The sequence below is a fragment of the Petaurus breviceps genome, unplaced genomic scaffold, assembly GCF_028583685.1.
Source record: "Petaurus breviceps papuanus isolate PSGF00001 unplaced genomic scaffold, PetGlider_PUasm1.0 224, whole genome shotgun sequence".
In the NCBI taxonomy this organism is placed as follows: domain Eukaryota; kingdom Metazoa; phylum Chordata; class Mammalia; order Diprotodontia; family Petauridae; genus Petaurus; species Petaurus breviceps.
Genome location: NW_027185887.1, coordinates 10861067 through 10874744, shown reverse-complemented (window position 1 = coordinate 10874744; position 13678 = coordinate 10861067). Strand labels below are relative to the sequence as shown.

At 40.1% G+C, this 13678-nt stretch overlaps 1 protein-coding gene across 1 annotated transcript in view; it reads right to left on the bottom strand.

Moving 5' to 3' along the window:
* LOC138166542 (cytidine monophosphate-N-acetylneuraminic acid hydroxylase) overlaps positions 1-13678 on the bottom strand; it is a 95529-nt gene that overhangs the window by 27006 nt on the left and 54845 nt on the right. Inside the window, exons 8-11 of the mRNA XM_069095038.1 lie at positions 12637-12718; positions 9011-9148; positions 5859-5994; positions 159-299 (exon numbers count right to left, since the gene is read on the bottom strand). Of these exons, the coding sequence (XP_068951139.1) occupies positions 159-299; positions 5859-5994; positions 9011-9148; positions 12637-12718 (497 nt within the window). The remainder of the gene's footprint in view (positions 1-158; positions 300-5858; positions 5995-9010; positions 9149-12636; positions 12719-13678) is intronic.

Genomic DNA, 13678 nt, shown 5'->3' with positions numbered 1-13678 from the left:
ATCTACTGTGCTCAATATTAATTTCTACTATTATGATTATGAGAGCCACTGAGAAAGTGATTGTTACTAATCTGGGGTTGTCACAGTAGATGAGCTTTGACTAGGTGCTAGTGGCAGTAATAGGTTTTTCCCCTCTCTGTTAATACTTTAAATCTTACCTGTCTGTAGGATCCTTCAGCATTCTTCCCAGGTCTAATACGGCACCAGGTTGAGGGGTCCATGTAGAAACATTAGAGATTTTTTTGATGAGGTTGTTGAGTTCATTTGGGTCATTTTTGGTATTTGTTTCCTTAATGTACCTGTAAATGAGTAACACACTCTCTCAGTGAAGGAACTAAAATCCTGACTTACACTGGTATGTTGGTATTATCACAGAAAAAAAAAGTTTTGTTTCAAAAAATCTTTTCCCTTTGATAAGTAAAGGTGAAATGTATCTTTGGGTTAATGTCTCTAAACAGAGAAGACTCCTAATAATTTTATTCATTGTGGTTGTACTAAACTTCTATTGTCCATTGTAATCACATGGTCATAAGATCATGTATTGAGAGCTAGAAGAAGCCTAGAAGGAAGAATAATTTACTGATGAGGAAAATGAGGCTTAGAGAGGACAAGTGACTCTTCCAAGGCCACATATCTTGTGATTAAGAGAGCAAGGATTTCAATCTAGGACAGAAAATCTCTTAATTGGAAGGGACCACAGAGGCTGTAAGTCTAACTTATACCTAAACTTGCTCAAAATCAGATAGACAGTGGCAGAGATGGAACCCAGGCCCTCTGCCTGTAAATCCAGGGCCCTTTCCACTACACCATGCTGCCATAATGGTTTGAACTGGATAAGTTAGTCAATAAGTATTTATTAAGTGCCTACTATGCTAGGTACTAAAGATACAGAGAAAGGCAAAAGACAATCCCTGCTCTCAAGGAGCTCATGGTCTGATAGAGAAGACAATACGAGAACAGCTATGTACATACAAGATATATAGAGAATAATCTACATATGGCATGGAGGTGAGATTTGACATAGCTGGATCTGTGCTTTAGAAAATCACTTTGGGGGTGGCCAGGTAGTACAGCGAGTAAGAGCACGGGCTCCAAGGTTGAGAAGACCTGGAGATCAAATCCCGGGCTTGGACACTTAGCACCCACCCAGAAACACCTAGCCGTGTAACCTTGAGCAAGTTACTTAACCCCAATTGCTTAGGGGCGGCCAGGTGGCTCAGCGAGTAAGAGCACCGGCTCCAGTGTCGAGATGACCTGGATCAAATCCGGGCTCAGATACTCAGCACCACACCCAGAAATAACTGGCTGTGTAACCTTAAGCAAGTTACTTAACCCCAATTGCTTTAAAAAAAAAAAAAAGAAAGAAAAAGAAAATCACTTTGGCAGCTGGATAGAGGATGGATTGGAGTGGGGAAAGACTTGAGGCAGGCAGAGCCACCAGCAGACTAGTACAACAGTCCAGGTGTAAGGTGATGAGGACCTGTACCAGAAGGGTAGCAGTGTCAGAAGAAAGAAGGGAGTGTATTGAAGAAATGTGACAGGCCTTGGCAACAGATTGGATATGGGGGTCAGGGGTAGTGAGGAGTAGAGAATAACACCCAGGTTGTGAACCTGAGGAACTTGAAGGATAGTGTTCCTCTCTACAGTGATGAAAAAAAAAGTTAGGAGAGAGGGAGGACTTAGGGGAAAAGATAATGAGTTCAGTTTTGGACATATTGAGTTTAAGTTGTCTAATGGAGATCCAGTTTGCGATGTCTGAAAGGCAATTGAAGATGCAAGATTAGAGGTCAACACAGAAGTTAGGGCAGGATAGATACATTTGAAAATAATCAACATAGAGATGGTAATTAAATCAATGGAAGTTGATGAGATCACTAAGTAAAATAAAGTAGAGAGAGCAGACAAGAAGACCCTGGACAAAGTCCTGTGGGGCACCCAAGGTTAGAGGATGTGACCTGCATTAGGATACAGCAAAGGAGACTGAGAAGGAATGTTCTGATAGGTAGGAGGAAAACCAGGAAAGTGTAGTATTCTGAAAACCTGGAGAGAAGAGTTTCAAGAAGAGAGTGACCAACAACATCAAAGGCTACAGAGAGATGAAGGAGGATGAGACCTGAAAAAAGGCATTTGGAAATTCAAATCATTGGTACCTTGGACAGAAGTCTTGGTTAGAATGACAAGGTTGGAAGCCAGATGTAATGGATAAAGGAGGAGTGAGAAGAGAGAAAATCTGCTATAGACAGCTTTTTCAAGGAGTTTAGCTACAAAGGACAGAAGAGCTATAGAATGACAAGAAGAATGGAAGGACCATTTTTTTCTGAGAATGGGGAAGACATGGATATGTTTGTAGGCAGTAGGGAAGCAGTCATTAGACTGGGAGAGATTGAAGATAAGTGGTAAAGTAGGCATGAGAGAGGGGACAATCTGTTCAAGAAGATGGGAAGGCATGGGACTAATAGTGCAGGTAGAGGGGTTGGTCTCAGTAAGGAGTAAAGTCATCTCTTCATGTGAGATGGGGTGAAGGAGAAGATAATGGCAAAAGGCATCTGAGTAATATGAAATGAGGAAGATGGAAGAAGAGGAAGCTCATGGCAAATGGTCTCAATTTTTTCTGTCAATATGAGAGGCAAGGTTCTTAGCTGAGAGGTGGGGAAAGGTGAGATCATCTGATCTTTGTGTAGTTGAGTTGAGGGAGAGGAGTAGGTTATGGGAAGTGAATAGGTTGAGAAACAATTTAAGTGATTTCAGCATTTGATGTAGTGTCAATATGTGTATTGAAGTCCTTGAATATAAGGGCAGGAGTTGGGGAAGAGAGACAAATTGTAGGCCAGGTGCTAAATTTATTGAGGATGGAAGGAAAGTGCCCCCGAGTTCTGTAGACCACAGCTGGAAGGATTTTGATGAGGTGGTACCATGTTTCCCCTATAATAAGACCTATCCCGAAAATAAGCCCTCCCCTTACTGTGTAAGATTCCTCTAAAATAAGCCCTCCCTGGAAAATAAGCCCTATTGAGATTGCTACTGTAGTGAAGGTGATTCCCTGCGCTACACGCTACATTATGGTACCCTCTATATGCACCATCCCCCCCCCCAAACGCACACCATGCTCCGAGCTGCATCCAATCAGAGCTGCAGCAGTGAGCGCATCATCCTGTTCTTCCCCAGTGATTTGCTTGCTGGCGCCATTGAGTGCAGTGCCGCAAAGGAGAGCTGAGGCAGGACAACATAAGCCCTCCCCTTAAAATAAGCCCTCTGGTGTTTTTCTTTCCAAAAAAATTAATAAGACAGTGTCTTATTATCGGGGAAACACGGTAGATATAAATTGTATGAACTTCAAAGGAGGAAAGGTTACTGAATGAATGGAGGTAGGGGAGAATCTGAAAGTGATAATGAGGAGCAAGGAATATTTCAACTTCCCCCTCCTCAAGCAGGAAGCTGAGAAGAATGGGTAAGAGTGCAGCCAATATTGTAAAGGTTGGCCAAGGGCGGCTAGGTGGTGCAGTGAGTAAAGCGCCGGCTCTGGAGTCAGGGGAGGGACCTGGGTTCGGATCCGGCCTCAGACACAACACCCACACACCAAAAAAACTAGCCATGTAACCTTGGGAATGTTACTTAACCCCAATTGCCCTCCAAAAGGCAAAAAAAAAAAAATTGGCCAAGTTGTCTGAATCTTCAGGGGGTGCCAGGTTTCAATGATTGTTATAAGATTAAAGGATTGGGAAAGGAAAAGATTTAGGAAAATGCTATGAAACAGGCATTCCAGAAAGCCCACTAAAAGGGGTGGATGGTGTTTGATTTGGACTTTGGGGTTGGCCAGTAAAGGAGAATGGGAATAAGGTATTTGCTGGTGAGGCATAGGGAGAGAGTTTGGATGATGACCTACAGGAGTTCAGAATCACTGAGATGTGTAGTATATGACTAAGTGAGGGAATGTACACCAATGAGTAGAATGTGACCCTTTTTCCTAGAGGAGACTGGAGATCAGACAGGAAATGTCAAGGTAGGAGATGGAAATTGAATTTATTTAAGAGGAGATGAAAGTCCCATTCCCTACCAAATTTCCTCTTCCCTCAAGACACAAGCACAGCAGAAGACAGAAAGCCTGAAGTCAACAGGAAGTTTGCTCCTCATCAAACCAGAGACTCTCCACACAGGGGGGAGGTAGATCTGACTGGCAACAACATGCCATCTTTGTGGTGGCACAGATAGAATGCCTCTAGCAGCCTTTCTTCAGGGAACTTGTGCAACGGGAGATGGAAGGCCTGATCAGAGAGAGGCCTTGCTTCTCTTCTCTCCTAAGGCTGGAGATCAGACAGGTGCACCACTTCTGCACCTTGGACACAAAAGAGTGGAAATAGGTTTATGCTATTAGCATATGGAGCCTGAGTGGAAGACAGATTCAGGAGGAGAGAAGAGACCTGGGAGCCATGGTTGACGAGACTGTTCAGTGTGGGGAAGGGAGAGGTTTAGAACAACCGGGCTGCCTCCAGGGTTGCCAGTGGCATCATTCATGGCAGGCACGTGGGGCTATGAGCCTGACTGGAGTAAGAGCCTCAGTAATCCTGTACTCTTCCCACGGTGTCTGTATTTTTTCTCTCCTTTCTCCATTTAGATAAAACTAAAAAAAAAAATTTAATATAGCCTATTTTCTATCCTGTATTGTTTAAAGTTGTTTGTGAGCCCAAGAATGAATTTGTTCCCATTGTCTATGCCCATATCTGCACTTGAGATCAGAGGGAGTGTGTGTGTGTGTGTGTGGGTGGGAAGGGGAGAAATGACCTTAAGGAGTTTTGTGTTTCATAGATGATACTGGGACTCTGAAGTTATGGTTAAAAGGTGTTCCTTGGAGCTATTGAACTGCAGTTTAGTTTTAGACACGATCCTGTAACTTCTTCTAGCAGAAAATAAAACTTGAAATTGGGGCTCCCTTAGTAGAAAGAGCTAATTGGAACCATCATGAGAATTTTGGCACTTTACCTCTTCCTGTTTGAGAGATTAAAGGGAGCAGCCACATGCATGTTCCACATAGCACATTCAGTAACACCACACCCAAGAGAATATTTCCTCTACTAGAAGGTCATTTCAGATTCTTCAAAAATGAGAAAAATAACTCAGGGGAGTGAACTAGGAAATGCCTAGCCTAGTGTGGAAAGATATTAGACTTAGAATCAAATAAACTGGTTTTGATTTTAATTCTGGTTCTTCTTATTTGTGTGACTTTGTGCAAGTCATTTTATTCTCTGGGCACAAAGTCACACAAATAAGAAGGAATAGAATTAATCAAATTATCAAATCAAATACAATTAAATCAAAGCCAGTTTATTTGATCCCAAATCTAATGATTTTTCCACAGTAGACTGACTATTTCCTGGATCACTTCCCTGAATTACTTTTGAAGAATTTCTGTGTGACTTTCTGATAGAAGAATAGATGACCACTAAGATTTTTGCAGCTCTGCATGTGAAACTCTCTTGATGTAGCAAGTTGTTGGCAAGCCTAGCAGTAGCTTCCCTGACTGTCAGTGGTACTTTTTGTTATTGTGTACTTTTCTCAGGTCACCCCTTAAGTGAGCTCCCTATATTAATCATGTTCTTTATGGTTTCTGTGGCCATAGGATCAAAAACAATGCAGTGGGAAGGAACCTTAGAGGTCATCTAGCCTAATTCCCTTGTTTTACAGATGAAGAAACTGACAGCTTGAGAAGTAGCAAGTGGAAAAGCCAGCATTGGAAACGAGATTTTCTGCGCTATAATTTCAGTACTCTTTTCACTATACCATGGTCTTTCACTTTGAGTCACCGATTACCCATTGGTGTAAAACTGTGTAGAAATGACATTGAATATAATGCTGAGCCATACTTGTCTGATGGGTGGGACTCCACAAAATATCCAGCAAAAGGACAATAAATTCTGGGTTGTAGGTCCTTCACCAGTTGTGCCTTATAGTTCAGGAGTTTCTTCCTTTCTGTTTTAATGAACTGGGCCTTCCACTGCTCTGAAATGACAAGAGTTTTGATAATTCTTTTCCATACTGTAAAAATCATAATTCTAATAGCTGATCATAGCTTTAAATCATTCAGAAGGTAAAAAGAGATAAATGGCAGAAGTGAAATAAGAAGCAAGACCGCCATCATCCATTGAATAATGATTAACAAAGAATCCTTGAAATTTTGCACTACACCCTGCCACCAGGGATAAATGATCTCTCTCTCTCTACCCTCAAATCATTTATATCTGCTCTGTTTTATACAACTTCAGAGATGGAAAGGACCTTTGAATCATATAATTCTAGAATAATGGTTTAGAGCTGAGAGGAAATTTAGAGACCATATAATTAACTCCTTCATTTCATAGATGAAGAAACATACCTACAGATGGGAAATGACTTGCTCTAGGTCAACAGTAGTAAGTATCAGTTAGACCTAGGTTTGGAATCCAGGTACTCAGATCCAAATTCAGGTCCCTTTCCACCATATCACACTGTCTCAAGTCATGTTGTTTGGATCTCTGTGTTTCATTTCCCATAAAATAACTAGCTCCAAATTCTCTTTTCTCTATTCTTTCTTCCTCTTCTCTCCTGCCCCACTAGACTGTAAGCCATTGAAGACAAACAATGTGTCCCCTACCATCCTTCTATGCCATACTGACCAGCTTCCTTTTTCATTTTTAATTTTGGAGGAGAAATGTGATTTAATTGGTACATGGAGCCAATTATGAAGAAACTCCCTCTACTAATGAAGACTGGTACCTACTCTGCCAGCAATTTATATTCTTAGAGGATTAACTCAATACTGTATTTCACCATACAATCTGCAGATTTCATATCAATTTTTTTTGCAAAAAAGTAGGGTGCAAAGATTATGTGAAGCTTTTTAAAAATTGTGCTGGTATTACTTAAAAATCATTTATTATTAAACTCTCTTTGGTGCAATATTAGAATGCACAGAATACTCATGAATATACATTAAAATTGAATAGTATAAATCAACACACATCATTACTTTGTCACGGCTTAGTGAACATTTTTCCAGTCTGAAAAATAAAATTAACATGTTAGTTATTATTGATTTGTGCAGTATAGTTGAAATATTACACTTGAGAAAATTTACTACAGTGTTGCAAAGTACAGACTTAGAAAATTGAAGATTCTGTGACTGAAGATTATGTGACTATCATTGGTTTCATTTTCTGACGTGGATCCCTCAGCACTACTCACATTAGATGTGTTTACTTCCTCTCTCTGCTGCAATGCACCATCTTCAGATCCATCTAGTGCATTTGAAATTCCCGTCTTTTTTGAAGATTTTGATGACTTTCATGTGGTATAAGGCCCCAACTCTCAATTACTCATGTGCATATCAGTTTGAAGGAAGGGCCTTTAATATTTCCAGCCAGCTAGAAACAGCACAAGTGGTCTTTAACTGGTTTGTTTACACATAGGCTATGGCATATGCTGAGAATTCCTTTTTTTTTCTTTTTTTATTTGCTGTTTGGAGGGGGAAAGGTAGGGCAGTTGGGGTTAAGTGACTTGCCTAAGGTCACACAGCTAGTTTTTTTTTTGGTGGGTGTGTGTGTTAAGTGTCTGAGGCCATATTTGAACTCAGGTCCTCCTGACTCCCAGGCCAGTGCTCTATTCACTGCATCACCTAGCTGCCCCCAGTGCTGAGAATTCTAAACTCTAGGCTCTCAATGTATGAGAGATAAATGCTTATCCATATGCCACCGTGAATACAATGCTGCTCTGTCTACCTTTTAAGAGGCATGAAGAACAGAAATATACCATTCAGCAATTACAGAATGAAGGGTATAAACCAACTTTTAGACTGAAAAAAAAAGCCCAACAAGTACAATGATTATGCAGTGAAATACAGTAGGTATTAGAGGCACACCTTTATTGTGGATCTTCCTAGAGAAAAACTCAGCTCCCTATCAACTATGTCATAGTGCCTCCCAAATGACTTATAGTGGATGATTAATAAACAAATAAATGTCTAATTGAATTGAAATCAATTTTTAGATGGCAAAGTACTACACAGACTCTTTGATTTTCACTGTTTGAGTCCTGTCCCAGACTTCTGCATGGCATGCTTAATTCCAATGAACACTATAACTCATGCATTCTGATTTCATAACTAAAGTAGAAAATTCTCGATGGATAGATAGATAGATACATACATACATACATACTGTACCCCCCACTGCCATTGATGTGTGCAGTAGGTATTAATGGATGGAAGAATGACTTAATGAAACAAAGGAATAGAATCTAAGGGAAAAAGTCTGAGTACTTTTTGCTTTGACTTCTCAGCCATAGAAAACAGAGCCAAGCCACTCACAGCTGGAACATCTCTAGGTAGAGATTAGTAGGTTCATGTGTATTTTGGTATAGGAGAGGAAGAGTTCCATGCTTTCCAATTATGAGCTTTGGAGATCTTACTTTGGTAACTTACCTTACATATTTCTTTTAGGTTATGGAGGGAACATCTGAGGAAGGAACAAGGAGAATTCTAAAACAACTTGAGTTGGAAGGTTTGTGCTTCTCCTTTTGAACTATAGCTATCTTTTGGGGGATTAGGGGTGGGAAAATGACAAAAGTGTGTTCCCTAAAACCAGCTGCCAAGTGATGTTGTATTTCTCTTTATCTTACCATACAGTGGTACCATGGAAAGAGCACTGGAGTCAGATGACCTCAGTTCAAAGGCTGACTCTGGCACTTACTACCTGTATGACCCTTAACCTCTTGGGGGGGGGTGTCAATTTATTCATATGTACAATAAAGAGGTTAGACTAGATGGTCCCTAAGGTTCTAGATGTGTGTTCCAGCTCTAGATCTGTGGTCCTGTAGAAATGAGAGGTCACATTTCACTAAGGAACAGGATGTCATCAGTGCATGAACAGCCTTAATTTGAAGTTGACTCATCTAGTTTGGACCTTTCCTATCCCATATACATTTACTCTCAAAAGGTTCCTTTTGAGAGTATAGGTATCTACTTTTTAAAAATTCAAGTTACCAGTAAATTTTCCACCACTGAATGTCATTGGAAAGCCAGATGCTCCTCCAGCAAAATCACTCATCATCAGATCAACTTTCTCAGGAAGCCTCCCCCCATTTGGTCGGGTACAGTCCACTGTATTGAGGATTTTATGACCTAGGCAAAAACAGAAGGGGCAAGATTCTCATGGTTGAATACTTAATGTAATTTTAGTCAATTCAACAAACATTTATCAGAGGTCTACTTGTGCAACGCATTATGCTAGGTTGGGGGAGGAGGAAGAAGTACAAAGGCAAAAATACTGGTCCCTCCCCTCTAAGAGCTTTCGTTCTGATTCGGGGGCTATAACATCCAAAGTCATCTGAGAAGAGAGAGAGCACTAACAACTGTGGGTATCAAGGAGGGTTTCTTGGATCTGATGGCAGATGAACTAAGTCTGAAAAAAGAATCAGGATTCTGAGCAGCAGAGATAAGAAGGGAGTACTTTTCATTCATATAAGGGGTACAGTTTGTGCAAATGCATGGAAAGGAGAGGTGGAACAACTAGTAATTCAACTGAGCTGGAAGACACAGTTTTTGAATCACGGTAATATGAATTAAGAATGGAAAGGTACATTGGAGCCAGATTGCAGATAACCTAAAAGGCCAGGCTGAGGAATTTTTGTATTGTGATCCTGGCAGCTGTTACTTCTCAGCCCCCAGATCATTTTCTTTCATTTCTCAAGGGGTTTAAAACTTGAATCTTAGTCTTCCTAGCCATCCTTAAGTTTAGGCACCTCAATATTGATGTTCCCTCAAATACCTCAGCTTCCCAGCTCATCAATTTTTTGAACTCCCACCACTTGCACCTTCACCTCAATCCAGCCAAAAGCTAGTCCTGCTTTTGTTCTCATTATCACCTACAAGCATTCTATTTCTATTACCTGGAAACATGCAATTCTTTCATGTGCCCCAAACCTCCTGTTCACTTCTCTTTCTGAGTGTATCGTCCTCTCCTTCATCACCTCTGCAGCCTCCACTCACTTCATCCCTCCTTACTTTCCTGGTCCTTTCACCTGCTCATCCCACTTTTTTTTCCTTCATCATCCTTTGGCTGTGTTTATCAATTCAACTCTGTACTGTTCTCAAATGAAAAGGGAAGGGGCAGGAGCAGAGAGACACTATGGGAATAGGCCAGATCAAGCTAGTATAAGCAAAACCAATTGCAGGGACAAAAGAAATAAGTGAATGAAAACACAAATCTAACAGTCTATCTTTAAGACTGCCCTAAATGAATTAGAGAAAAGGTATTTATTAAGAACTATGTGCTGGGCACCCTCCTAAGGTCTAGGCATGCTAATGCTATCTCCAAATGGTGTAATTCTAGGGAATTGCCACGACTGGGGGTGGGGGAAACAACTGAAATTATGTCTCCCAGGGAGTGGACATCAGTGATGAGATCAGTCTCTTTTGTTCAAGAAGGATTTTTAATCGCTGAGTGACCCTTGCCCTTGAATTCTTGACAGTCAAGGAAGACTACTTCAAGAATTAGGTATCATGGATCCAGATGGCAAAGTAACAGTGCCCTTATGACCCGAGCCATTTTGTATCACAAAGTTGAATGCAATACCACCTGGAACAATGCAAAAAAAAAAAAAAAACACCCAAAAAGGCAAAAGAAATGGCTAGCTGCAAATATAATGCTCGTCATGGTCTCATTGTGAAGCCCTCCAAAAACATGAGGATACCTGTCCAGACAAAATTGAATTTTAATCAGAATGGGCCACAGGCAGCTCAAACACAGACCTGTTACAAGGGCCAAAGCAGGCCAAAGACCCAGTTCTACCCAAGATGAAACTTCTTTGGAAATTTATACCACAATGGTTCTTTTCCAACAGTCTCTCATTTTATAGTGATAAAGATGAGAAAACTGAACCAAGTGGGCAACCATAAGCCTCCAAAGGACCACCAACTTCTAAAAGGGGAAAACTGCCAGTTAAAGAACCAGCAGAAAGAAGGCTTACATTTTTTAATGTTGGCTTTTAATGTGGGACTGTCAAATTTTAAATGATTGTTACTGTCAGTATCATAAACTGTTTTTAACACTTAGTGAAGGTTCCATATGTCTTATTGTCAGCAAAAAAAAAAAAAATTATGTCTCCCGCTGGCTAGTGGAATCAGTGGCTCCATCAAGATGGTAAATGAAGAGTACCACTAAATAATTTCCGCATTGTTTTAGGCTTTCAGGGGCTCACTGTGCCTCTGAAATGAAGTATAAATTCATTTTTGCAGCACACCTACAGGAGGGGATCACCTAGTCTAGCCCCTTCTTTGGGAGTGAGTAAGAGCTCCATAAGGAAACTAAGGCCTAGAGAAGTAAGTGACTTGTCTAAGGTCATATAGGTGATAAGTAGCAAAGCTGGACTTTGAAGTCAGATCTTCTGACTTCTCCGGGGTTCTTTTCATTATGTCATGTCCTTACTTGACATTTATGACCTCTACTTACCATTCCAGCTTTATTTCCTAATCCCTTTCATATAGTCTGTGCTCCAGTGAAGCTGAGCTATTACTAGCTCCGTGGTTGCCTTTTGTCCTTTTCTGCCTCCATGCATTTGCACAAACCATCTTCTCTGTCCTCTTCATCTCTACGTCATTAAGTTCTTATTTTTTCTAGCTCTCTAATAGATTATAAATTCCTTGAGGGCAGGGACCATATAGTCTTTGTTTCTCTAACACCTAGCACAGAGCTATGCACAGAAAAAGGCACTTGATAAATATTTGTATAGGAATTTTAAAATTATATAACAATAATAATAATAATAATAGTAAAAGACCATATGGAAAGTCCCTGACTTGAAGTCAGGACAGGCCTATTTTCAAATCCTGGATGAGGATTTGAACTTACTCACATCTGAATTCACATTACCATGTGTATAATTTAGAAAAATCATTCTTGGGGTGGCTAGGTGGCGCAGTGAATAGAGTACCAGCCCTGGAGTCAAGAGGACCTGAGTTCAAATCCAGCCTCAGACACTTAACATTTACTAGCCGTGTGACCTTGGGCAAGTCACTTAACTCCAATTGCCCTCCAAAAAGCAAAAAATAAAAACTCATTCTACCTTTCTGTCTCAGTTTCCACATCTGTAAAATGGGGATAATATTTACAGTACGTACTTCATGTGGTTGTTATAAGTAAAGTACTCTGCAAACTTTAAAGCATTAGTTAAATATGAATGATACTATGATACCTTTTTTCATTCCTTTCAAAAAGATGAAAAGATAGAATTAAACTTAATGTGTCAAACAAAAGGGCTGGCCACTGATTTTAGTATATAAAGCAAAATGTCAAAGTCTGATATGAAACATAAAAGAGCTAGGCACAGTTAACACCCTAGGCAGTTGAGTAAATACAATTATCAGAATTTTTATTCCACAGAATATCTGCCTACTATATCAAAGCAGTCTTTGAGCTAAGATTGCAATGTACACCACTGTATACATATATAGGGAAAAAATGAAGACGGTTGCAATGTATTATGCCCTATAAAAATGAAGAAAATAAAGAACAGAGGAAGATTGCATTTGATTAAAATCTATATGAGTTCCTGTGATACTTTCTATAGACAATACATTTCATTTTTGAAGAGCATTTAAGAATACCATACCCTTATACTCCACAATGATGCAAGTATCCATTTCAGGGTGAACACCATCCATCAAGATCATGAATCGAAGATTCTGATCTACCTGGAATCAAACAATAACAACAGTATCTGTAATTGTCAACTTGGTTTTTCAACATTTATTCAACAGATGTTTATCAGATACCTACCACTATCTGTCAGGTAACTTGAGAGGATTAAAAAAAAATGAAAGTCCTTGCCTTTGAGGATCTTTCAGCCTGGTAGGAGGATAAAATGTACTAAAATAAAATACATAGTTGAGTATTATAAGAGTGTAACTAACAGAAACACTACGGAAATCCAGGAGAGAGAAAGAGAGAGTACATCAGCCCTAGGCATCCGGGGAGGTTGCATGAAGGTGGAAGAGGTACCTGAGTAAAATTTCAGCAGGGAAAGATAGGGTAAGAAAGCAATCCCAGTAGAAGGAATGGCCTACACAAAGGTATCTGAAGGACAGCAGTGAACTAAGGGAAGATAAGATAGACTGGATTATAGTTGGGTAACTTTTCAAATGATGGACTAAAGAATATGGGGCTATAGGCAATGGGGAGCTGCTGGAGATTTCTGAGAAGGGATATAATGTGATCAGAGCTACATATAAGAGGGTTACTCTGGCAATGCTACAGAGGATGAATTGGAGTTGAAAGACAGTGGAAATCAAAAAGTTCGCCAGAAGGCAATGATAATAATCCAGAAGAGAGATTTTGAGGACCTAAATTAAGGCAGAAGTAGAAGATGGGAAGGAGGTGATAGAGTCAAGAAACATTCTGGAGGAGGATCTCTAGGACTTGGGTGCTTATTGAATGTGGAAAAAAGAAGAATCAAAGATGACACTAAGGTTTGAGGATAAGTGACTACAAGAATTGGTGGTGCTATTAATAGGAAGAGAGAATAGGAAAAGAAGCAGGCTTAGGGGAGAAAATGGGTTCAGTTTTGACCATGTTAAACTTGAAGCATTGACAGGAAACTCAAGGGGAGATGGCCAGAAGGCAATGAAGGAATGCAAGACAAGGAAAGAAGAGTG